Here is a 26,268-nt window from a genome sequence, read left to right on the forward strand (position 1 = left end):
TGCAGAATGGCATGCGCCCTGACCTTCTTTAGAGATATACAGTAGGGTGACAGACCTTTACAGCCCCGCTGCCCTCAAACACCCACATACACTATGTATCTGTTTGCACTGCTTTGACTGTACCAATGGTTTTTTTACGGAATGCCGTGTGATCAAATTGAGTAACTGGAAATCTTGATAAGAAGAAGGGAGCTGCACTCCACAGTCATTGTAGATAGACAAATACAAGCCAGTTATACAATCTATTCATTGAGCAAGTGTTTTTTCTAAAGCGACGTACTGGGTGGAGATTTGAACCTGCAACCTCTTGATCTGCAGTCAAATACCATCTACCACAGAGCTAATACCACAACTTTGCCCCTGGTACCCTAACTACCAGTGGACAGATTTGAAAACATGATTCAATGGCAAACTGTGGCCACTGGAACCCAATATGCATTTGCTAAGTGGTTATCACACAAGGTAACAGAGGTGAAAGCTTGCTTAAAGGATGAGATGGCGACTATGAATTGGAACATGAACTCCATATTTGCGTGTTCACAAAAACAAACCCATAACAAAGATTTTAGGTACAAAGATACTTCCCCTGAATGGCACACAGGTGTGCACTCTCGCTGCTGTTCTAGAAAACATGAGCCTCAGCAAAAATCCAATGAACAGATAACTAATACGACAGCACCCACGATCAATCCACAGTCCCTTTGTGTCCCTAATGCAACTGCTAAGAGAAATTCTCTCGCTATTCTCACGCGCTGGGGCGCTCTGCAGAACTGGTGAACGCAGCAGATTTAGTTAACCATTGTACTTTGTCATACAGTATAGCAGTGTTTGAAGGTCTCAGGAAACACACCGAGGAATCCTCTGCAGCCTTTTAAGAGCTTGCTGTGATCTCAAACACAGGGATATCACTAGGACAAGGCTTTGGGGACACCTAGGCATGGACAAACAACAGTTTTCAATGACTGGGTAAGAAACAATTTGGGACATGAAGTGTTTGCGAGGGGGTAGACTGAGCGGTAACGGAGGAAATACCAAAGTAATGTCATAATCTACAAAACAATGGCATTTCAGAAACTATTTGTTCCAATGGGGGAAAATATCTAAAACAAATATTTGTCTGATGGCAGGGTGGCGAGAGAGGGAAGCCCCCCCTTATCCCCCCCTCCTCCCCCCCTCCCACTTTCTAGACAGCCAGTGACTCTGCAGTCACAGTATGTGTGCCCTTATCCCATTTTCACTTCCGGAGAAATACGAAACGATGACAAACACCAAGAGACGAGTCACTTGTTCATCCTCTGGATTTCATGGAATTCATTTAGGTCTTTGAAATCATAAACCAATGATCTCACCACACTCACATATTGGGTCATAGAGAGCGAGGGAACTATTAAAAGGGTGTTTAATGATCTACCAAACTGACCAGGATCTTGTCCTAAATTAGATTGGAATGTAGAGGTCATGGTAGATGTCACAGATGACTTGCGTGTTGTCATTTGTGACATATTTTCCTCGGCGAAACCCGGTTAAACATATCATGGATCCTAGTGTGAGATGGAATGAAAAAACTCAAAACATAGATTTGGGATTAGGAAAGAGCCCGGGTAGTGAAGAAAGCAGCTGTATTGTAAGAATTTGCAGCTGTACAAATTTGCACACTCCTTATCCTCTTCCTCATAATTCCAACAGTGTGAGGGTTGAGGGTTCTACATAGTGTAAACAAACATAAACAAGCACAAAGAGCATTATGTTCGTATTTATCACTATCTCTATTGTGAATACATTTACATTTAGCCATTTAGCAGACGCTCTTATCCAGAGCGACTTACAGTAAGTACAGGGACATTCCCGCCGAGGCAAGTAGGGTGAAGGTGCCTTGACCAAACGCACAACGTCATTTAGCACGGCCGGGAACCAAACCGGTAAACTTCTGATTCATCTCAGCCATCTGACCCCCTACATACAGGTGTATCACTGAATCAAAGAACTAGTAGTTGATACACTGGCATTGCCATGGTGACAGAGGCACAATCGGACAGTAGGAGTCACTTACTCATGCATCATAAATATTCAGTATCTTATCATGCCAGCACCACAATAAACAGAGGACAATGTGTACCTCTATTGTTGTGCACTATCATGATCGGGTATAATCACACCACTGTCAACCTATATGTCTCTTTATAAGTATAAGTTTAAATGCACTAGAATATGAATACTGGTAATATGAGAATATTTGATGTAGATTGAAAATTGATTTCATTTGCCAGATGTGATCGAGTGTTAAGCCAACTAACCTATCTTTGCGTCTAAATGATATTACATTGTAATGTCAGTCAGATTACCAATGTACCTTTTTTCGTAACACTTTAATAGGTCTATGGACATGTCCTGTTTGTCTTTGACAAAGTGGGCCGAGAGGACGTGTAGCCCATGATGTCACCCTTTTCACCAAGCTGCAGTCTCAAGCCCCAGGCAGGGAGGCTGCATGCTGACACCTAGTGGCTGCTGCAGGCAGGTTCCTCCATGTGGAGACAAAGGAAGGCAGCCTGGACCACCCTAGCATCTCTCCAGCTAAACACCAGCAGGACAAACGTGCCAACAGAAGGGAAATCATTACTCCATCAAGCAGCTTACATGTATCAAACTACCTCCATATGACACTACTGAACAACCTTATAGCATATGCTTTGTAAAAAATGGTCCCATTTTTGAAGACATGTTCATCTTGGTCATTCCCTGCCTTAGGGATTAATGCAAACACAGGGTTGTATTAGATCAATATCTAGATTGTGAGACACTGCACCAGACTGCAAAACTGGTGCTCGTTCAAGAAAACGGGGTAGTGTTTTTTTTGTTTTGTTTGGCCACAGGGTGGTGCTATTACAAGATAACACAAGGCACTGTACACATAAAATCAAAACATACACAGTGACATCATTTCATTATAAATATGTAAAAACGAGAGCTTTAATGGCAACAGACATGGAAATGACAGAAGTGACTGTATAAAAACAACACAAAATACATGTATCTGTTACATATGACAATATCAACTGTACCATGTGAATGATCATACATGTTTTTGGAGATTATCAAATCATCTGTCAGTGCACTACACGTCAAAATGTGTTATTTCGAGACGTAACCTTCTGAAGATAGTAGAAAAGGATGATGATTTTCTAACCCTGCTTGACTACTCAAACACAAATAGAGGACACATGGTAAACATATTAAAGTCACAGCCTGTAAGTATGACAGTTCAAGCCACAATCTTGACAGAAATTGCACTTCAAAATACTGGTCGGGGTGAATAAATATTTCTAGTACCTTTCTATAATAATTTTGGTCATACAGTACATCGACACGTGAGTATATTTAGCTGTCCAAAAGGTTAACAAGGTAAAGATGGACAGAATAAAATCATTATCATCTAAATTTCATTCCAGCTGCTCTCTAGCATAGTACAGAATTGCATAAGAGCACATCAATAAATTAACAATAACATAAAAAAGAAAGAAGGATAAAAAAAGATTAAAAAACATATACTGCATATTTAACATACATGTATCTATATATTATTCATGTAATTACATAACAGCACATCGTCAGAAGCAGCACAGGAGTACTGTTCAAATTTCCTTTGTCTTCAGTCTCCAAACCAGAACAGGATACAAACAGTACCAACAGCTCCTAGCTTGTAGAATGAAGTCTTTTGCACCTTCCCTTGAGCTTTCCTCCACCCCGCATCAGAGTTTAGTCTGGCAGGAGGGAGGAGAGCTCTGGCCTTGAGATGTCTCTGGAAAAACAGAGCCGTCCGGAGTGTGTGTGTGTGTCACTCCCTGGGCGTGTGTGTGTGAGCTGTCACCCTGCGCAGAACAACAGGGCTCACTCTCCTCTCCGGGGCTGCCCGCTGCTCGCGTGCCCAGACAAACCCGAGGCGTGCACTTCCTATCTCTGACCTCCCGTACCCTGTGGTCCTGGTGGCTGGTGTGCGAGCTCGGTCCGCCCTCTCTCAGGCTGTCCTGACGTTCCAGTGAAGGGAACCTACCCAGTAGGTTCTTCCTCAGGCCAGCAGTCCAGGCTCCGTGCTCCCCGCCAGGGCCATATGGAGCTGGGGCCGTCACTGGACTCCTCACCAGGCTGTAGAGTGGGCTGGTCCTGGGCTGGACCATGTGGATCCCCCCGATAGGAATCATGAGGCTGGGTGTTCTAGCAAGCTGCTGGGAGTGTAGGGGCAGATGGCTGAGAACCCCCTGGACCCCTTGTGGCAGGCCCGGCCTAGGGAGGAGGTGGGGGGGACGAGACCCCTGGACCAACTGGGTCCTCTGCTTGGAGAAGAAAGAAGGGGCAGGAGGTTTCAACTTGATGGATGATGAGACCAACTCGCGGTTATGATTTTCAACTTTTAAAAGGGATAAAATTGGTCGTTTTTATCGCCAGCTGCCCAAGGAAAAACATGTTGTGTGTATTTTAAGCTGCAGCAATATTGGCTTGGTTTGAATAATATAAAAGTAGTTGACTTTCCTTCCTTTTTCAATAAAGGTGTAACTTTAAAATAACCTGGAATATATTAAGGTATCTATATTTGTTTGAATGTTTACTCTTCTGCAATTTGTTTACCCCTTGACAGGATTTGAAAAAAAGGGGGGGATTATTTTAATCTCTCGACTAAACCAGCAGGTAATGGGAGTCTTAGCAGAGTGCGGTGATCATGTGTCCTTTGAATAACATGAATTATACAATATACACACAAAAAAACAGAACACCATAGTAACAATAATGATGTACTCATTTAGCAAACCCTTTTACGTACATAGGGACACATAATAACCTGTGAGCTTGATCTGCCGTCAAACCCTCTAACCACTGAGCTAAACCCGTCCCCTCAACGGAGGTTGTTCTAAACCACCACAAACAAAGGGGATTGGGCCCATGTTATAGGAAATGGAGCGACTTACCAGCCTTGTCATGGGTGTGAAGCAGCCAGCTCGGTCCATGGGGGTATCTGAAGGGGCCTCTCTGGGCGAGCTGGGCCTGTGGAGAGCTGAGGAGCCTGGCAGGCAGGGAGCAGGGGAGCCTGAGGGGCTGCCACCAGGGGACTGAGCTCTGCTGGGGGACGGCTGTCTCCCTGGGGAGGGGGAGACATGACAACTGGAGGGGGACAGGGACGAGGGAGGGGACCCGTGTCGCAGGGCAGGGGACAGCTGAACCCCGAGGGAAGGGCTGTGTTGAGCGGACGGGTCGCTTTTTTGGGAGAGGGTGCGAGCAGGGGACTGGCGTTGGCCTGGGGATGGAGTGCCTGGTGATGGGATGTGTGCCCCTGAGGATGCTGTCCCTGGAGGGGGCTCAGCATGGTGATGTGAGAGCAGAGCTCTCTTCGCGCTGGTAGTAGGAGCAGGGTAGCCTCTCTCTGGCCACTTGGGTTCAGAGGACTGGCTGGACTCAAGCTCCGCAGGCCGGTCTGGTAGGCTGGTCAGCTTGTGTGGGGCGGCGCTGTGGGGGTTGGGCCGGTACCAGGGCTCTTCATCATCCTCATTGTCATCATCATCCTCATCTTCTTCCTCGTCAGTTTCCTCCAGGTCTGAGTACTGATGGTCTTCCTGTGTCTCTGGCCAGCCCGGACAGTCTTCACTGATCCCTAAGATTTCAACATATTCATTTAGAGTACAGACTATATATATATATTGGATTATTGGTCGCCCCACTCCCACGTACACACATACACTAAGTTTACCTTCATCAGCCTCTGTGTAGTCCAGGGAACAACCAGCCATCGGCCACTCATGAGACTTCTTACCGTGGGCCTTGGACTTCATGTGTTTAGTGAGGTTTCCTGCAATCGGGGAAAAGCAAACATAAAAACCTCTGACTTCTAATGATGATGAATGAGATGCATCAGACTTGGGTCCCAGGGCAATTCAAAAAAGAACAGAACAGGTGAGTTCTCCGTCTGTACCTTTGGTTTTAAAGGCGAAGTTGCAGTGTTTGCAGACATACGGGCGAGCGTCGGTGTGCAGGCGGATGTGCTTGTGCAGCATGCTGGGTTTCCGGCAGCGGATGCCGCACTCCTCACACACATACCTCCCCCTGCCTCTTCCCCACACGTACACATACTCCTCATTCGACCGGTAGCTGTGAGGACACCAGGGGAGGTTGGGCTATCAGCACTGAGACATTTTACAGACATTTGTCCATTGATGCGGCTACTCTCACAATGACAACCACAATCGATATGACTGTAAGAGGATCCGGTACAGTGTGGGTCCTGTACTGCAGCACCTGCGAGCTGCAGGCTTGTGTCTTTATTTATCCAGTGTACCGTGTGTGTCTGTTTGGCAAACGCCCTTGTTACACAGTGAACTCACACTCTGGCAGCTGGGCTGGGGGTCCGCCCCTGGGTGTGGGCTGTGTACGGAGGGTCCCACAGCGAGCCCCCCACTTCAGCTTTAACAGAGCAGCTTTCATAACCCCCCACCTCCCCAACCTCTCTCTCTCTCTCTCACTTCCCCCACCCCCTGAACCCCCTATACCCCGCCCTCTAACCTAAGCACACCGCCCGGCGCTCGCCCTCTCTTTCCACACACAGGGAGTCTGCAATCTCGCCCAGGGGCCGGGGGTTTGCTGCTGGCAGCCAATAAAAACAGCCCAGAGAGGGAGGGAAACCCTGGTCCAGACCAGCTGCTCCAAATAAACACCAGGGGAAAAAAAAACGAAAGAAAATAGAAACAAATTTCTAGAACAAACAATCGTTACGATTAGAATCGATGTTATTTTCTCAATCTTCTTAACTCCCACTGCTAAAAATGACTTCCTTGGCTGAATAAATCACAGATGGACCATAAAGGAATACTGTGGGGTATTCAGGACTGAGAAAAACATTGACGCTCTCCGGATACACAAGGGTTATCAAGCTTGAAAACATATCGACTGCCATAAAAGTGACAGCCGTCACGCAGTGTTAAACGATGGCCATTCACAAATTGAGCACAGGCTTTATCTAGAGAGACGGCCCACACACCGAAGCCCTTCACTCACTCACTCCCCCCATACAGGACCCATCGTGAAAGGTCCTTGTTTGACTACCTGGCTCCCCTCCGCTTGGTCTTATCATCCGCCACACACCCCGAACAGACGGCGTTGACGGCGGGAGCGGGCGAGAGGATGAGTCACTCGGAGGAGAAGGCTGTGATGAGTGTCAACGTGAGTCACGACGGGGACCGGCTCACAGACGCACTCCGAGCCACAAAACAACACACAGATGGCCCCTCGCAGCACTCTCCGGTATGACAGGGGTACGTTATTTCTGATAACTAATCGGACAGCGTTTCATACTGTGTGTGATTCAATCGCAGCTATCGAGCTGGCAGTCCGAGGGATGAATCAGACCGTCTCTCTTATGTTTGCCGCCCTTATATCACTGAGTCAAAGTTATATTTACATCTAAAACACTTTATATGTGATATAAAAATATAAACACTACCCTCATTCACAAAGAGGTTAAGTAATACACTTCAGTATGGCTCTATGGCCTACCTGTGATTTATTCAGCAAAGGAAGTCCTTTTTTCCAGTAAACAAACTTGAAAAAACGCTGCATTCATCCTATCAGTCACCATCTAGAAACCAATGGGCTGTACTGCTACTGGACATGAATGGTGGTGATCATTTATGGACATGGGTGTAAATGGCCCTCTGCAGGGGTACAGGGTGAAGGGAGCTAGGTAGTTTCCTGGCTAGGACGGAACTAACAGACGGGCTCTGTTCGAGCAGACGGCCAAGCCTTCTTCCCTCCTGCAGGAGGAAAGACAACACTTCCCAGCATCCAGCTCTCCGCTCGCTGACAGAACCCAATCGCCTGCACTGTAGGGAGTTTGGACCATGGCATACGCATATAGCCACACACTGGGTTGTATTCTGGGGGTTCTAATCTATTTGTGAATGCAGGGATTGGGAAGGTTAAACATGATGTGGTATAGCCTGCATTGCACTGTGTTTGCAGTTTTATCATTTCAGCTGGGTTAGGCCGGAAATGTGATGAAGTCTTACTCACCCTCCTTCACAGACCCAGATCCGTGACGGTTCACCATCTTGGTTGGATGACCGGGGCTCCCCTTCCTCCTTTTCCTTCAAAATGTTCCCCTGGTGTTCTGCTGACCGTTGATCATCCTTGGTCTGAGCCTGGTTGTGATCACACGCTGTGACAGTGTCGTGGACCTACATCCGAGAAAGACATGGGCAAATTCACCAACTCTGCTCCAGCGTGCCAGGAGACAGAGATGGGGGGGGGGGATTCTCATTCAACTTTGTTTCATTATGTATCTCTATGTAAACAGTTGTTACTGGTTTGCAGTTTGAATTGGACAAAAATACAGCATCGTCAAGAGAGGAGTACATTTTTGATGCCATATGATACACACAAGCAATGTACTTCCTCCAGGGAGGACGGGTAAGAGAGATTATCCCAAACATGCTACTTTAATTACCTCAGAAGAGCACGGCTTCGGGGTGTCAGAAGGCTGTGGAGTCTCGATGGTGCTGGAGGACATTGCAGACATGGTGTAGATGGAGGGGCTGGAGCTTTGCTTGCACTGCAAAAGGGACATGGCCGTCTTACTGGACAGGCCCGGGGGGTTGGGGTCGAACTCGCTGGTGGACCACGAGGAATACACCGAAGGCTGCTGTTCATCCAGGGTGGAGGGGTTGGGTTTGATGTAGTTCAGGTAGCACCAGCTGAATGAGGTGCTAGACTGAAGACTTGGGAATGAAGGTCCACTCTGGCTTGCTGGAGAAGGATGACTCTCCTTTTCCTCTCTGGATGTTTCTGTTTCATCTCCAAACCTTTCCTCCTCCTTTTCCTTTTCATGCTCCTTGACTCTTTTCTGCTGCTGTTGGGATTCTGGGCTGAGCTCTATACTGCTAGAAGGGGAGAGCATCCTCTTGTTTCCCCCTGAACCTGACGTTCTGAAGCCCTCCATGGACCCCATCTGGCTGTCTAAAGACATGGCCACGGGGAGTTTATATTCACTGGTACCAATGTTCAGTGCCGAGCACATAGGCTCCTGGGACCTGGGACACATGGTCTGGGACATGGTGGTGTATATGCAACGGGCTGGGGAGAGGGTGTCTGCATGGACACGGACTGCTACTGCCTGTGACACGGGGGGCCTCAGCATCTCTGAGCTGGGGGTGATATTAGGTTGACGTGGTGCCATTTGCGAGGGGGGCGTTAGCTCAGGTTCTACATGATCCTGTGAGGGGATTTTCAGTTGTAGTCCTGTAGACATGGGGAGGTAATGAGCCCTGGCTGCCCCTGTTGGGAATTGGGCAGATTGGGGAGGGAAGGGGTGAATGGAGATGCTAGAACACTGTCCTGATTGGATGAGTTTCGCCAATGGGAGGGGTTCATGGGCTGGGTTCTGAGAGGGTAGGACATCTAAACATCTGGTTGACTGTACACTTTGACTGAGGGGTGTTGAATTGCATGACATGGCTTCAGTTGACAGGGAAGAAGCAGGGGTGGAACTGAGAGGGAGAGGACCTGGGGAGGCTCTGGACAAGGCGCTGGAAGAGGTCGGGTCAGGGCTGGTACTGGAGTGGGAAGGGTTCATCTTCAGGGCACCACATTTGGAGGGCTGCTCCTCCTCCTCTGGGTCTCTGACTACCGTGTGTCTCATCAGGAGACACTTGCGCCTCTCCCTCCAGCCGGCCGCGGAGCGCTCTGGTGACAGGCAGCTGTAGTCAAACGATTTGCTGCGTGTTTCGGCCATGAGGACGCTATGCGGCGGGTCGTGGGGAGCCTGTTCTGAGGCTGAGCGTCTCATCTCTCGGTGCGGGTGGAGTCCAGGGACCGGCAGCGTGTGAGGGGCCCTCGATCTCCTCAACGGTGTTGTCGTCCCTGCTGCCTCCATGTCCAGCCTGTTGGACTCTTCAAAGGAAGCAGAGCGACTCGACGCGTACGAGGCGCTGCTGTCCTGACTCGGGCTGTGGGGGAGGGATGTAGAGTCGAAGCTGGACTCCCCCGATGACTGGGCTGCCTCCGCAAGGCGGAGGCGCTTCTTCTTGGGTGGCAGCTTTTCGATTGGGAGCTGGGCCAGGGTGGGGCTCCTCTGTGGCCACTGAAACTCGTCTGTCCGCTCCATCTGTTTGGGTATGGACGCCGGCACTGGTAACGACACAGACACGCTGGCTGTGTTCGAGTCCTCTGTGACGAGTATCTCTGGGACCTGGACGTTGTGTTGGCGGACCAGCTTCCGGGGTGCTGGTTTGGACGGCGTCTGCTGGGATCGTTTCTGAGACTCCTTGTCGGGTGGAAAGCGGGCCTGCACCTCCTCGAGGGCTTTGCTATCCCCACAGAGCGTCTCCTGCCTCTCAAATGAACTGGTGTGTTGGATTACAGAGAAGCCTTTCCCTGAACTCCTCCCACTTTTTTCCACCTGTGGCCATGCAGTCCGACCGGGCGTCTCGTAGCACTTGCTGCTCTCGTCTCTGCCGGGCACGGACGAGGGAAAGACGGGTAGGGACGTCGCAAGGACGGGGGAGGAGGGATCGTCCAACTCGAAGCTCTCTTCTTTCCTTCTCTTGCGGATCGTTAAGGCGCCAGGCCTCGTGAGATGGTGTGTCAGATTGAGACGGTCCGACTGACATATTGCTATTTCGCCTTCTAGGGTTCGTTGTGCCAAGCAGAGGCTCTGTTTGTGTGTCTTGTAACCTTCCCAGTCCCTGCATCCGGTGCCACAGGACTCACACTCGTATGGCTGTAGCTGACATTGCTTGTGGTCAGGCACTGCGGACATGTGATGATGGTAGTGGGGTTGAGAAACCGGAAGTTCCTCTTTTGGTAATTCAGCACCAATGGGTAGTTCGATTGCAGGCTGTCTTTTTAGGATGCCGTAGCGGCGAGACAACTGTGTTTCTGAAGCTTTCTGTTCATCAAATGACTGGCTAAGGCGAAAGCTACGTGGCCCGGTTCTTGAGGCATCAGTTGAGCTAGCAGCAGACGGCATGGATTGACTTCTCAGAAGAGGGGCGGTAGATGTTTGGCCAGCAAAAGAGTTCACGTTTAAAGACTGGTGATGAAACTTATTACATGGAACACCCATAGTGATGGAGCCACTGCTTTGGAAGCCGGGCTCTGCAGCTTTAGGGCTGTTCAGAGTGGGTTCCTTAAGAGATGACGCTTTCGGAGATTCTGAGCTACTTCTCCTGGAGAGAGAGAACCTCCTAGGCTTCACGCTGTCGATCTTACTCGTGTCCACCACGGCTTCGTTGATGGTGATGAGCTTGGTGATGTGGTCTATGACCTGCTTCTTGGGCACTGTGAACGGGATGTTGTTCTCTTCTTGACCTGATGGCTGCTGGTTGTGATGCCGAGACATCCTCTGAAGGTGCCCCAGGCGCCCGTACTTCCCCAGGATGATTTCTGCATAGCTTTTGGCACTTGTGTTGGGAGGGCTATCTTGGGATTGCTCAGTGCTCTCGGAGCGAGAGAAATAGCCCGATTCTGTGCTGCCCCTACTCGCTAGAATCAGCGAGGAGCTCTTTTCATCGAACGAGCCCAGAGGTCCACGTTTTCCGCGGCTCAGACGCATGGCCAACCGTTTTTTGACGGCAAAGGAGTCATCCATGCCTCTAGGAGGCTTATTAGACCTCTCGGAGTCAACGTTTTTGGTCGTACACACACTCCCTTGTCTGTCCATACTTGCAGCAGACGAAAGCTGTCTGGACTCATCCTCCGACTCTGTAGCCGGCTCTTCTAAGGCCCTCGGCTCGGCAGTGGCGAGCCCAGCCTTCACCCTGTGGGTGTGAGATTTTCGGTGCTTGTAAAGGTTACTCTTGGTCTTGAAGGAGAAGCCACAGGGACCGCAGGGGTAGGGCCTCTCTCCTGTGTGGGAGCGGATGTGTTTTTGGAGGACACTGGGCTTAGCACAGGCACGTCCGCAGTAGGAGCACACATATTTCCCTGGCCTTTGAGGCTTATGCTCCCGTTTCTGCTTAAGGATGCCTTCCTTGCTGTCCTCCGTGGCCCGGGTCTGTGTGGACCGGCTAGGAGTCGACGGTGTGGGACCCGGAGGTCCCGATGATACTCGGCCCGCTCTCTGTGAAGCCGGCTCCGGACGTTTACTCTCCACTCCTGTATCCGAGTCGACGCTCTGCCTCTGGTGCTTGAGACGTTTGCGCTCCGGAGGCTGCCTTTTAGGCTGCTTGTGCTGCTGGGACGTGTCATGGGGCTGCTGTTTAGACTGAGGTGATTGGGGCGGATTTTTCGGGGAGGGAGATCTGGGCTGAGGAGAACCGGGCTGAGGGGGTTTGTGAACTCCGGACTGCTCCCCAGTCGTCAAGTGGCTATGCAAGGCCTCCATAAAATGGAAAAGCGGCCTCAAGTCGACACCTGGGATGTGTCTGCCTGAGCCAGGCCACTGAGGTCAAGCCAATTCATTCAATGGATAATAGACTGAATGTAGTCTAATTCAGCCTTTATGAGATCTGCGTCGACTGGCTGTCTAGACTCATAATTATCTTCAATATTATTGGGCTTTATTGCTTGACAATGGGATGATGCCATCAGAAAGGAAACGGCAGCGCCAGCAGAGGCAGCTGTGATTGGTTAGACTGTGCTGAGAAAAATCTTGTCCATTCGGGCCTGAGGCCTCTCATGTCGTTGGCACACAGGGTGTACCTGCCCTCTCAAACCAGTTCTGGTGTCCTAAAGTATGGAGAGAACTGTCTTCTGATATCACCTCAGTCCACCTCAGAACATCTGGAAGACATACACAGACTCGACAGATTAGATGCCTGACAGACACACTGAAGAAGGTTCAAATCCATCTCTGTTTCACCCTTTTTTACCCTCCACATCTGCAAAATCAGTTATTCCATTCATTCAACCATTCTTCTGAAGTTTTCTCGTGGCTTGCCATAAATCTACTTCAGTAGTTCCAAAATGTTCTTCACCTGAAAGGTGTTAGTTAAGTAGCAAAGTTGTTAGTTAGGTATATTTATGCATCTCTATCAAATCTTTCACTTGGAAGTATGAAGAACACTGACAAAAAACAGGCCCTTTCAAGGCTTTTTAATCATTTGGGTGCTTAGTCACAAACCACTTCCTTGGAATCACACTGTGCAGGCAAGTGAGACTGATTTCTTATCTTGATTGCCCAATGTCCTGAGCTTTTGTTGCAGCCAGATTCTTCATACGCTTCACTCACTCTTTCTCGCTCTCCCAGTTGCTGAAGCTAGTGAAAAAAGGCCAAATGCCAACTCTGTAGTCCTCACATGCCACAGCAGGGAATAAACAGCCCTCTCTTCAACGTTATCAGTAGCACTATCAGTAGTGCTTCTTTGTCATTCAGTCGGTCTTTGTCCCTGTCCTCTGATCTCTTAACATCGTAATCAAGATCAGCATCGGGCTGAGATGGCAGGCACAGTGTTCCTGTCATTGGTGAACATCTTTTCACTCGAGCTGCTCATTGATTATGGTCATACCTATAGAGTTTGACCTTCTGATTGGAGCACTGTAACACGCCGCCTATCTTTACGTTCATATTTGTCTTGTACTCGCATTCCCGACATCCCAAACCCTGCCTCACTCGTCTCTCGGTCTGCTAATTTTCATCCCAACAATTGTGGCATGTTGTAGTCCAAACCGAGTGAAAACATAGTGTTCTCGGTGCTGTGAAATGTATTATCAAAACTGAAAGAGCATCACCATACAGATGTGCATAAAGATGTGACTTGTGTTGTCTATGAACAGTGCATGGATTTATTCTGAATGCTTCATGCATTAACTGAAACTGAAAAAGCTGTAGATGGCTAGAAAACACCAAATAAGAGCCATGTTTATCACCATGGAGAAAAGCTGACCGTTTCCAGTTTGGATAGCCAAGATGACCCAAAGTCCAGTGCATGCACTGGGTGAAAATTCCAGTATTCTTCAAACCACACCGACTGTAACAACAAAACATGCCATCCTACTCACTGACCAGCTGGTTTCTACGCCCACACTCTCATAGAGAAGGGCAAAACCATGTGAGAAGCTGCTGGTCAATATCCAGTATAACAGGTTGACATATCTATACTGAGGGTGTGTAGTTACAATGACTTGCTGGCAGTCACAAAGTTGGAACGCTTGAATGCATTTAAAGAACAAGTCACCAATTAGAACAAGTATAAGTAGGTCAGACAGGAACAGTGCTGCAGATTAACGAAGGGCTTCAAGAAGCGATCCAGGCATCTCACAGAAAATAACACCTGCTTCTTTCTCGGCCTGGCAATATCTGCGAGACGTTCCAAGAAACGGTGGCACGCTCTGAAGCCAAGTGATGATTGGTATGAGAAGAGGCTACATGCAGTGCTATCACACTCCCAGCACACACCCCATAATGTATTCACACGATAAAACAAAAACAACCATATTTAATCACTGAATATCACCTCTCCCTCAAAGTGTAAATGAGATTTTCTGGCAGCTTGTTCCTCATGACATGTACAACAGTGTACAGTACATGATGTCTACGGGTAAGCCGTCACTTAGAGACGGACACACAGGTGGTGCAGGGAAAGACTCATTTCACAGGGCCAACTGATAATAACAGGGCCAACTGATAATAATATTATAGACAGACAGAACTAATTGAGGGAACAATTTCCATGTTATTGTTGCAGCTTAACTCAAATGAGCTAACTCAGTCAATAAGTATCTTCATGTAATGGACAACTGACAGCCAACCACACACCCCCATAGATAGAAAGCCTGTGTAAAAGTGGGTTATGCAATTTCACATAATTGTAAGACTTTTATGCATTTCAGTGTGAAGAAAACATTGTTTAAATGCCTATTTTTTAAATCAAGTCCATTTCCTGCTCTCACACTAATGGGCACCCAGCGGTGGTTCCTATGGTAACGGCCCTAAACCACGCAGCAGCAGATGGAAGGAGAGCTGGAGGGCTAAATTTATCTCCCAGCATCCTCGCTGACTACAGAGAGAGTGAAGCAACCAAGGTGCCACCCTTCCACAAAATACAAACCCAAATCTTTTTAGCAAAAAGAAAACGGTAAGTGTCCAAAAATCTATGCCAGAGAATACTGAATAAATTCCAAACCACTATGTATCCCTCTAGTAGTATGATAGCATACCAGACTACTGTGGCCAACACAAACATAAATGGACTCATTTTGATTCTGCAGTTACTCATTCTGACTAATTCATTCTAAGTGTCCCTCATGGCAAACACAAAATATCCCTAACTGAGCCGTCTACCAGTGTCATGTGACCTTGCGAAAAATTACAAATCCAACTCTGTGGACTTCTGCCGGTGTTATCAAAGCTGGAACCAGCCTGGCATCAGACGGAAAACACATCCCCATCAACAGGCTCTAAAACTCTGCCCCCAGACACCGAGCAGGACCCACAGGGCTCTCCACACAACACACAGCCTTTCCTACGGCGATTGTGTGTGTGCCCGCGCGTGCGTGAGTGCGTGAGAGTCTGTGTATGTGTGTGTGTGTGCACACCTCGGGGAGCCCATAGAAGAGCGGAATGCGGAGCGCGGGAGCTCTGTCACACAGCACAGGGAGCCCATTCACTCCCAGGCGGAGCAGTACGCTGCTACACCCTGCAGAACCACAGCCTTCGCAATCATGCTCTCTCTCCCCTCTCTCCCTCGCACGCAGGCACACACACACACACGCTGAAAACACCTCCACACGCAGCACTGGGCAGCAAACATTGTATGCCATTCATTACACACCACATTGTGTGTGCTGTAGCTGAGACACTCCACAAGATATTTACATTGGATGAAATCCGATTATTATAGAAAAACATGTATCAATACTTAAAAACATGTATTAATAACAAAATAAATACCAACACAGCCCTCTTCCGATCAATCACACTGCTGTCCGACTGTCAGAAAAATGATTTATTGAGAATAATATGGTATAAAAAATATCAATGGATTTACCCGGTAGCAGGTGTTTATTCGTCCAGGTCTGAATGGCAGAGAGAGGAAGAGCAACAAGAGGCGGCAAGACAGAGAGAGTGAGACAACAAAAGAATGAATGAATGCCCGTACGATGACGGAGAGGGGTAATCGAGGCTACACTGTACGTGCTCTGCGCTGACAAACAGGTAGCAGAGTATATCATGCCTATGAATGGGGAGGAGACTGTCTCTCTTCAAACCCTCCCTCTCTTTCCCTCCCTACCTCTCTCTCCCTCACTTTCTCTTTATCTGCCTGTCTCTCTCTCTCTCTCTCTCTCTCTCTCTCTCTCTCTCTCTCTTAGCCAGGACTCACAGATAGTAAAAATGAAGTGGAACCTCCTTATTCGGAAGGCAACGTCAGGCTATGTTGCTCTTGGCTGAGGTTTCAGGCAGCACAGCTGGCAGAGAGCTGAGAGGGGGAAAGGTAAAGGGCCAGGGTGTGTGCGGTGACTTTCACATTTGATAGGGGAGGTCACTTTGTATTTTTAACGCACAGTTTCTCCATTCAGTCCTCACTTCCCGGGAAGGCGGGAAACAGAGTGCAGCTTTTGCTACAGAGTTCTGAGAAACCCCTGAAAACCCCTGAGAAAGCTGAAAACACAAGGACCCAGGTGGAAAAAAGGCTCAGGGGTCCAGTTTTAGCGAGTGGTTCTGGAGAATGTCCACACGCCACGGCCCCTTTCCCTCCACGTACGCCTGAGAGGGATCCAGCTGAAACAAGTCCAGGCAATTCTGACATCACTGACTTCTTTCATGCCATGTTTTTCTTTTCCCTGTCCTTCTTTCCTTCACTTCAACTTTTCAAGAGACTGAAAGTGTGCCGACGTATGTGGTAATGAGGGAATACCAGGCAGCTAGTGGGTGAGGAGGCTGGCCGGACCGCCTTTACTCCAGGCTGCCTGGGTCAGAGAGGACAAGCAGGTAGTGGAACAGACCCAGACCAGACCTAGACCTAGACCGCCACCAGACCCATCCCCAGATACTGACCTATACCCAGACCCAGACCCACACCCAGAGCCAGACCCAGACCCAAAGCCAGGATCTAATAGGCCCAGCAGAAGTACAGGGAAAGCTTCTGTCCTGTCACAGTCATTACTGGAGTGATAGACCTTTTAGTGTTCCTTTCCAGTCTGGGTCTGGCTTATTTCATCTGAGACTAGAGCTCAATGGCCAGGCAGGCCTCAACCGGACCACATAGCAATTCTCTATCTAACAATCTCTCTGTCAATTAATATCTGGGTTCTATTAGTGACCACGATATGGAAAGAGGGAAAAATCCACCAGTGGGAGCTTACTGCATTTTCACTTAACCAAGAACTTGAGAACCTTCTAGATGAGGCCATGCAGAGCAGCCGGCAGTTTATTCAGGAAATAGGGAAAAGCATGAAAAACACAAAGAACAGATTCTTTGTGAGCACTTATACTATATATTTACATCTTACGATATTTACAAGTGCATGTCTGTGGGTTTTTCCTCCATCAAGCCTTATGTAAAAACAGTACTTAAATCAGGTCTTACATTAAAAGTGCATATGCGCCCTACATGTTCCCACTCATTTCCATTGTACATCTTATCTATTAATTGACCGCAATCAGCGTCCCCTCAATGCTCTACAGCGGGAAACGATCAGAGAGTACCTGTTGACCTTTAGAACGGCAGAATAGGCTCAACAAATGCATGCTGAATGCCATCCCGAAGCCTTTGAATGGGCAACTAGATGTACAGCACCAGTAGGTCACAGAGTGAATCCGCAGGGTTGCTTTAAAAACACAAGCGTTCCTTGGTGTGTGTCTGTAGCTGCCAGTTTCCTGAACCACCCTTATTATGGCTTTGCCAGCAATAATACACACCCGCAATATCCCTTCTGAGGCAGGTAGAGGACCTGGGCCGGTGTGTCTTAGCAGTGTCCTCCAGGTTGCTCCAGTGAGGCTCACTGCCGGGCTCTCTCCATCCTGCCACGCCACGGGGGGAAACGGTGCTGCGGGTCACCTGACAAGAGGAGAGAGAAAACCAACGTCCTCAGCCTTCCTGCGGTCCAGGGGGAATACACATGACCTTTAAACGCCACTAAGACAACTGCATCGGTCACTGACATGCAGGGACTTCTTTAATACGAACGTGAACGTTGGTAGGTAGGATACCTAAATGACTGTGTTGTTTGTTTTTGCACAAAATAGGGTATGCTATAGACTGGAGCAGCGTGTACTTGTCTGAGGACAGGAGAGACGTGGGCCTTAAAGGAGAAACTGGTGGCAAAAGAACGACAGTCTAGTAAAAAAAAAGGTTGCCGCAAAAAAGTAAGCCTACAACGCCTAATACATCTTCGCTATCGCACCACCATCCCCGCCCCCACCCAGACACAGAGCAACAAACCAACGAGACAGAGACAGTCTTTTCACCTCTTTAGGACCCTGCTCGAAGACCTGGCCATGGAGTTCTAAAAGCTACCTGATCAAACCAGACGCTGCTGACAGACACCGTCCAGTCGGCCTGTGTGGTGGCAGGTTGGGTGGGTGACCCATGTTCTTTACACAACTTGTAATTAGGTGTTCCAACAACATTCTAATGACATGTATGCATGAACTGTGTTTGCACGAGAAACCGTAAGCGGCTTTCCGGGAATCTTTATTTTGGAGACAGAAACCGATTGCTGCGCTCACCTGTTTAGCCTCCCTCTCTTTTTCTCTCTGTCTCTCAGTCTCTTTCTCATGTTCTAGTCCATATTTAAGACACCATTGATATAAACAGCTGCGGGCTTCTTGGCCAACAGCAAAACCCCACATAGTCAAAAGAATCCTTTGTAGACATGGGTGATGCACTCATCTCAAAATAACTAAAATACAGTCTATAAAGAGGCGGCGGGGGGGGGGGATGACAAAAGCCATTTGAATGATAGTTATTGTGTGGAGAGGGAAAACATGCCATATAAAGAAAGAGGAAAAGCTCAATTTAGAGTGTTGCTGACCACCGTGGCAAACTTAGGCTGCTGCAGAGAGGTGGGTGTGTGTGGTTTGGTCTGTGTATTTGTGTGTTAGAGAGGGGTGGGTGAGGTGTCAGGGTGGGGTATAAACACTGATTGAAACTCTAGCTTTACGTACTGCACTGCCATCTGGAAAGCTCGGTGTCTCTTGGATGCCAACATTACAAATGACAGTATTGTTCTCTTCTAATGGGCAAGAAGCCTGATTGCATGGGCAAAGTAAACAGCAGTCTATAAACTGGCACAGAACTGTTAGAAACAACCACACATATGAAAACAATAAAGGCCTGGACCATGACATGCAAAGCTGCCCAAAGATGTGATGCAACAAAACAGACAAATCAATAGTACACTAGCGAAGAGATACATTTTCCGAGAGCTAGGTTAACCAGCATGTAAAAAAAATGTTGGGGTTTGGTCATTTTGACTCTGGACTTTTTCAAAGTGCAGCTCAAATACCAGCCCTTTGAGAAACAGTGTTTTTTCCATTGTCCCTTTGGTTAGGCTGGACTGTAATAGCAAACCAATCTGCTACAATATCAGGTGATGTAATGTGGAGAGGGAGCAGCCATATGTTCTCTTATTTCACCAAACACTGAATCAACAGACAGGCTGAGGCAGTCGGCCAACTCACTACCCCCTGCCCAGGAATCTATAGCAATCACTGATATGGAGAGATGGCGGGGTGAGAAAAAAAGAGAGAGAGGGAGAGAGAGTGAAAATGCACAGTGAGATGCGAAGGACAATATTTTGACATGTACTGCAATGAGGACATTCATCACGGTGTGTCAGAGCTGTCTCTGGAGGATGCAGATGACAGGTCTCCATTATTCAGGTACACAGCTCCACACTAACCTGGAACTTAACCAAATCACTTTGTTTACTTAACAACTCTATTTGAAAAAGCTATCATCAAGGTCTCACTGGGGAAATGATCACAAGAATATCTGGAGAAAAAAAATGAAAAAATTACGCTTCTGGCCTGGATAGCCTTGAAGCCCTGGTGTAGTCATCTCCCTGCGAGATATACCTCGATCCTAGCCCTTGACATGACCTTGATACAGAATGACAATGTCAACAAGTGGCAAAAGTAAAGATGATGTGTGATGATAAGAAAAGTCCCCTCAGCTCACCATCATTTCCCCTCCCTTCGCAAGTGAATGAGGAGAGAAAAAGATAGGGGAGAGAAAGAGAGAGAAAAAGTGGGAGAGAGAAAGAGAGAGAGAGAGAGAGAGAGAGAGAGAGAGAGAGAGAGAGAGAGAGAGAGGGAGTGCATGTGCACGTGTCCATGTCCATGTAGGTGACTTATGAATTAGCCCTACAGCTGACCAGCCTTCTGCCCGACAGGCTGCTCTCTCCACAGGACAGGGGGAGAGTTGAGAAAGAGTGTCTCTCCACCTGACTGAGACAGCAAGCTGGGTCCATACGCCTGGCCCCAGGGTCGCAGCAGCATCCAGACCCTCACCGGCCTGGGCAGCACTTCAGACCAAGGGCCAAATGCCTCAAACTGAACACACGCAGCCTTGCATTCCCATACTCTGACCTGACAACAGAAAACCATGCAAAAACACTTTTACGAGTGACATACACGCACTGAAGAGCAGGGCGCGCGCACGTGGCGCATGCACATTAACAGCAGGTGTGCTCATTTACGTCCAGCACCACTTGTGCTAACACACACGTCTGTAGCTACTCAAGTGTGCGTGGGTGTGCGTGTGCGTGTGCATGCACAGAGGCAAGTGTACCCTTTCATTAACGAGGATGAGAAAAAAGATTCAATTTCCGCTCCCGCCGTCCTAAGCCGGTTGCCAGCAGGGAGAAAATCTGTTCACTTAGGGGCAGTTTTGACATTTCAGCTGTCGCCACAGCGACTGGGGAAAGTCCTTCTTGATGGATGGATGGCCAACTTGAATCTCAGGTTCTCAACCTCACTGTGAGGGCTTTCTGCTGCCGGCGGAGGACGGATGTATGCTTATTACTTTTGTCTAGGACTGTATGTAGGCTACATCCTTGAACAAAAGGAGATAAGCCACACTAGACATTCAAAACAAATGTGTGACCGCCAGGAAGAGGTTGTGAGTGAACTTTGGCAATGTGGGAGTTTGGAGTGTTGGCCAGCGATTATGAGATGTCATGTGAAAAGAGTGTCACTGAACTAGGAGGTATAAGGGCTGGACGTAGTGTACTCTAACATTATAGATCGATGGTGAGATCCCATTTCCTGTAGATTGTTATCGCCTTAAGTAGGACACTGTGTGGCCATAATTGGTGATCTGTTCACTGTCTCATTAGAGGATGGCCAGTATGAAGATGAATATGGCTGCATGAGATGTGCATGGTTTCAGAATGAGCTTAGCTTTTTAGCTTCAAACTGACTGTTGAAAGCATGCGAGCATGGTTAGACAACTATGGTATTAAAGGAATTTGAATTAAAATTGCTTTAAACACCTGCGTATCTTTAGCAGAGCTAAATTCTGACTGTGGTTTAATGACTGGGTTCATGCTAAAGCAAGTCAGCAATGTGGCCATTAAGACTGTCTCACTAGAGAAGAAGTCCCCTCTCATTCACCTGCTCCCAAGAAGGACACTGTAATGACTGACACCTGAGGGATGAGGTGCATGACAGTGACTCGGTAAGCTAGAGGAGCATGAATGTCAATGTTGTCCTCACCGGTCCGGCCGCCCTTGGCCTGACAGAGGGACCTTTGACAGGCAGAGAGAGAGAGAGAGAGAGAGAGAGAGAGAGAGAGAGAGAGAGAGAGAGAGAGAGAGAGAGAGAGAGAGAGAGAGAGAGAGAGAAGAGAGAGAGAGAGAGAGAGAGAGAGAGAGAGAGAGAGAGAGAGAGAGAGAGAGAGAGAGAGAGAGAGAGAGAGAGAGAGAGCATGCCATTTCACAGTGCAAGGGTAACAACATGCCACACAATTTCAGGGCGCACTTTAGGACTCCATGAGCTTCTTCAATGTTTACCATACCCCCAACTGTATGCGTCCTGGGCAGGTACACAGATCACTCTTGAGTCTGCTCTCGTTTTGGGTTGTGCTCGTTTACCGCCTTCCAGAAACCACACACCATTCTGGCTCGGAAGGCAAACACGTTGAAAGCTGTTTGGGCTCTGGGCCTATCTGTGTCACAATCACGGCACTATGCTCCATCTTTGTGTACCACCGGAAACCAAACTACACAGTGGGAAATTCTATCCCAATAAGATTCAGGATTATTTCAGATTGATGAAATGTAAGATTGTCTTTACTGCAAATCAACACTCAAAAAGAGTGCCACAGTGACTGAAATGCAATGTGTACTGTCGGGAATCCTCTCTCAAGCTTCAGATTGCATTTTCCTTTTGGATTTCTACATGGTTGTCCAGGTATCCATCTATCCACATTTTTTGACATTACTATGCCATGAATAGAATCTGGGATGAACTTCTGCCACTGGGTTATTGGAGTCTATGTGAGTTCAGCAATCCCCAAACAATATTGTTCAGGAACAGAAAACAGAAAGCTACCTAGCCCTCGTCATCAATTACTCAGGCGGCATTGATGTAACTGTATAACATCAACCTTGACCAATGGAACACACCGGTCTGTTATATAGCCTCTCTGTCACATGACTAAGAGGGAGAAGGACGACGCTCGGAGAAAATAAATAATGACACTACTGCTGGCTTTTCCATGCAACCACAGGGGAGATTCCCTGTGAAGGCACAGTCTGTCAGAAGAATTTCAAAAATCCTACCCCTCCACACAGTGAAGGAGTTACACAGCATGCTCTCTCTTAGCATGCCAGACTGACACACAATATTGCAACACAGGATTAGGTTCCATGGGACTCAATATGTCAGAATTGATTGGTTCACGGCACCAGACTTCTGGCCTTCAGGTCAGATTCAAGTGCCAGTTTTGGTGAGCAACACAGTAACCCAGTCAAAGTGTTTCCATATTGACTCACCCAAACTAAAATACAAGGATTAAAGAAATCAATTGCACCTTGTTTTCTAAAATGCATGTTTGGGTGTACTACAATCTAGTTTGTTTTTTATTTATTTGTCTCTTCTTGAAATCACAACAAGTTCTGAGTCTATTCTTGAAATCACAACAATCAACATTTTAATATGGCATAGGCCTGTACAATCATCAAAATCAGTTAGGCCCTCCTTGGCATGTAGCTCCAAGGAGTAACAAATACATTTTAGGGTTTTATACATAGCACTAAAGTTGTGTCCTGAAATGCCCTCGCGTAAACTACTCTGTTCCCCGTGATTTGATACTCTAGACTTAATATCATGTTGAAAATTGAAATTATATGAAGCTGAAGGAATCAAATAGTTTTTCTGGACATTGATCTGTGAGATGCTACGACTACTACACATCCCATTACATTGGCTCTATTTTGATAAAAAGGAGGCCGTAAAGCATGCGTTGTAAAGCAGTGCGCACATGATGCCTTATCGGCGTGCGTTCATGGACGTGAACTGCGGAATAACTCGTACGTTACAAGAAATGCACAGAATGTATTTCATTTTCCCCAGTATTTATTATTGTTTTTTTCTTTTATTTATAAAACGCGTGTTTCGGAAGATGGGATGGGTAGCCTAATGTCAGAATTTATCTCAGAAATAAATGCACTCGTGCCTTATTCACTTCGGTAAGCATATGGAGGATCTGTCATACCGCGACACCTATTAAACCCAAACAATGCGCAACACGAGTCCGGCATTTGAGATTATGTAATATGTTATTCATATTTGTTTGATTCTACTGTTGACAATGTCGTGAGCAAGGGTATACTCTCATCTGCGTTGACAATGACACGTAGAAATCAGATGACAAGAACAAATCCACGCAACCCACACGGCTAGATACAGTAGCCTACTATGACTATATTAATTCTTATTATTCTCAATGAAATGCGATGGACCTCCATTTTATTGAAATAAGGAATTCCCGTTCCTTGTTGGACTGAACTAGGCATCCCGATTTGCAGTTTATGGTCGTCTGCTTATCTGAGAGGGACATTTTCTTTACAGGCTTGGGCTGATACATAAATACAATTCCAAACACATGTTCTAATTGAAACCATAATGCAATAGGTAGGCTATCATTACTGTGCCAATGTTTTTTGGTGATCGACAATGGAACAAATTCATTCATCTCACAATCTTTACTGTATGTTACAATATTGACTGACAAACCACATGGCCGGTCGAGCATCGACTACTTCAGTTTTCATTTTACAAGATGCCTGTGATTACGGTGGGGCGAAACTGAACAACGGCTTGCTTCTACATCCTCAAATTCCACGTGAACAACTGGGTAACAGTTAAATGCCAATACTAAGGTAGACCTCTTGAATACTACACATACCCCATAACTATCGATAATGATGTATTTTCCGTTTTATAATAGGCTACAATCATAATTCATAGAATCGCTGATTGAAGACCTTTAGGCACGCGACATGGGGCGCGTGAGGAAATATACATTTCACTCTCCACTGTGAAAATAGTTCGGCTACTGTACCGTGATCCTGAACATTTTTTGAAACAATAACACGTTGTGTTGGACAATTACCTGCAGAGCTGCTGAACTTCACTTCTCTGCGGTACCGAGTCTTCTCCGGAAACCACCTACCCGTGTATTAGCCAGGGGGATATGCTAAAATATGGTAATTGCACCCGTTGCTAAAATTTCAATTTACTACATGGGAACATTTAGCTCCAGCCAAGTGAGTTATTCGTCCGCGGAGCCGTCTTAATGTTGGGAATCACCACGCACAGCCTACTAAGGTGCTGTGCAAGGCAGAGCGGATTGGGCTTCTTGTTCTCCTAGAACCTTGTAAAGTTGATGCTGCAATTTCACACAGCGCCAGTGTCCCACGCACACAGCTGGTCCGCGCGACAAACATGCTGCCTCTATCCACGCAGAACCGGCGCTGCCCTCACGCACGAGACCCTCGACATACCCCGCCCACTTCTACTGTACTGTAATTGCAGATGCGTCGAGGAAGACAAGCTGTACCTTTTGTCCGCCGGTGGAGACCAAAGTTACTACAGAATGTTTTGGCCTTAAGGCAATTGCTTGATATTGTTAAGGACGGGAGGGGTCATGTATAGGCTAATGTTTTAGTTTGAATTTAAAATTATTTATAGTAATTCTGTAATAATTATGCGTTGACATTTACCTTTTTCTTAGAATGTAGCTTTAGTCTCCTGCTTAAGAATAATTCACCACAAATGTCAGTTTGTGATCCATATCCTGTTTTGGCCTATGACACAATCCTAGTGTCAAGAGTTCCTGTATTTGTGTGTATTGATGTATGTCCTCTCCAAAGAGAATCGCAGGGGGAAACCCTTTCCCCTGCGACATCGCATTTAAGGCTATATGTGTGACATAGCTCCTTTTAGATTGTTTTTCCATCATGGTTGCCAGGTTATGCTTTACACTCATGGCTCTGGGGAGACCTGTCTGTTGGCTGGATGATTCTTCCTCGCTCCACCGAAGTGCTCCCCGGGGCAGGATGAGCTAACTGAGACGCAAAGAGGAATGGTGGGAGATCTCCGTCCCAGTGAGAGCAGGATCCTAACCAGCTTACGCAACCGATGGCTCTCAATCTATCTGTCACTCTATCTCTCGCTCTATCTCCCGTTCTGTCTCCCTCTTTTGCTCTTTCTCTCTCTGTGTCATGGCGCAACCCCCCCCCCCCCCCCCCACACACACACACACACACACTCTCATTATATAACAGCATTAGGTTTGCCGGCTGCTCACAGCTGCACTGGGGAACACCACTATTGACTATTCCCAGGGTCGATAGGGGGTCACTCCATTATAAACAAGGTCACCAAGATAGACAGTGTTGTCACACCCCAGTCCAGACATTGGGTTGTGATGTCAGGGAGGGTGGGGATGGGTTTATCATAAGAGGTGCTAACACACATCCTGAATTATAGATGTCAGCACCCTTAGTGCAAATCAGAATGCTTTCAAATGTGGGTGCAATGTACTTTGGGACAAGAAGAATAAAGATCTTGCCCAAGTGCTCACAAAGAAGCTCACTTCAAATCAAAACAGACAGATAGAAACATCAATGGGGAGGCAAGACTGACCCTCTTTAATGTATTACTGCCTGCACAGTGTTTGAATGTTTGTTTTAGACCGCATATGTATGTCTCTGTGTGTACACACTCAAGCTGTTAGTCTGATGGTTGTGATTTGATTCCAGACGTCTGAGAACAAGTCTACAAATGTGTCCCTCTCTGTGTGCGCTCCTCCCCAGCACCAGCCCCTTTGCTTCGCATAATGA

General features: G+C 47.4%; 1 protein-coding gene across 5 annotated transcripts; it reads right to left on the minus strand.

The window, feature by feature from the left end:
* Nucleotides 1-2,956: 2,956 nt before the first annotated feature.
* Nucleotides 2,957-24,854, minus strand: hivep3a (HIVEP zinc finger 3a). Of its 5 annotated transcripts, XM_047019782.1 has the most exons (8): nucleotides 24,537-24,854; nucleotides 17,834-17,972; nucleotides 8,483-12,756; nucleotides 8,050-8,213; nucleotides 5,957-6,132; nucleotides 5,735-5,833; nucleotides 4,959-5,638; nucleotides 2,957-4,328 (listed from the first exon to the last, which is right to left on the minus strand). In XM_047019782.1, exons 3-8 carry the CDS (start codon nucleotides 12,356-12,358, stop codon nucleotides 3,747-3,749), a joined length of 5,577 nt encoding a protein of 1,858 aa, XP_046875738.1. In that variant the 5' UTR covers nucleotides 12,359-12,756; nucleotides 17,834-17,972; nucleotides 24,537-24,854; the 3' UTR covers nucleotides 2,957-3,746. The 5 variants fall into 5 exon arrangements, with proteins under 5 accessions (XP_046875738.1, XP_046875741.1, XP_046875736.1 ...); XM_047019785.1 differs by lacking the exons at nucleotides 17,834-17,972; nucleotides 24,537-24,854 and adding an exon at nucleotides 15,963-16,188 and having other exon boundaries at nucleotides 2,957-4,325; XM_047019780.1 differs by lacking the exons at nucleotides 17,834-17,972; nucleotides 24,537-24,854 and adding an exon at nucleotides 15,963-16,188.
* Between the last annotated feature and the right edge of the window lie 1,414 nt (nucleotides 24,855-26,268).

This window comes from Hypomesus transpacificus, chromosome 4 (assembly GCF_021917145.1).
Source record: "Hypomesus transpacificus isolate Combined female chromosome 4, fHypTra1, whole genome shotgun sequence".
In the NCBI taxonomy this organism is placed as follows: domain Eukaryota; kingdom Metazoa; phylum Chordata; class Actinopteri; order Osmeriformes; family Osmeridae; genus Hypomesus; species Hypomesus transpacificus.

Bases quoted from the DNA above. Each gene is read 5' to 3' on its own strand.
- hivep3a (XM_047019782.1), bottom strand. From the start codon at position 12,358: ATGGAGGCCTTGCATAGCCACTTGACGACTGGGGAGCAGTCCGGAGTT. The intron at 5,639-5,734 runs GTAAACTTAGTG...TTGAAATCTTAG, and splicing joins CTACACAGAGGCTGATGAAG to GGATCAGTGAAGACTGTCCG. The intron at 4,329-4,958 runs GTAAGTCGCTCC...TTCTTCTCCAAG, and splicing joins TCACACCCATGACAAGGCTG to CAGAGGACCCAGTTGGTCCA.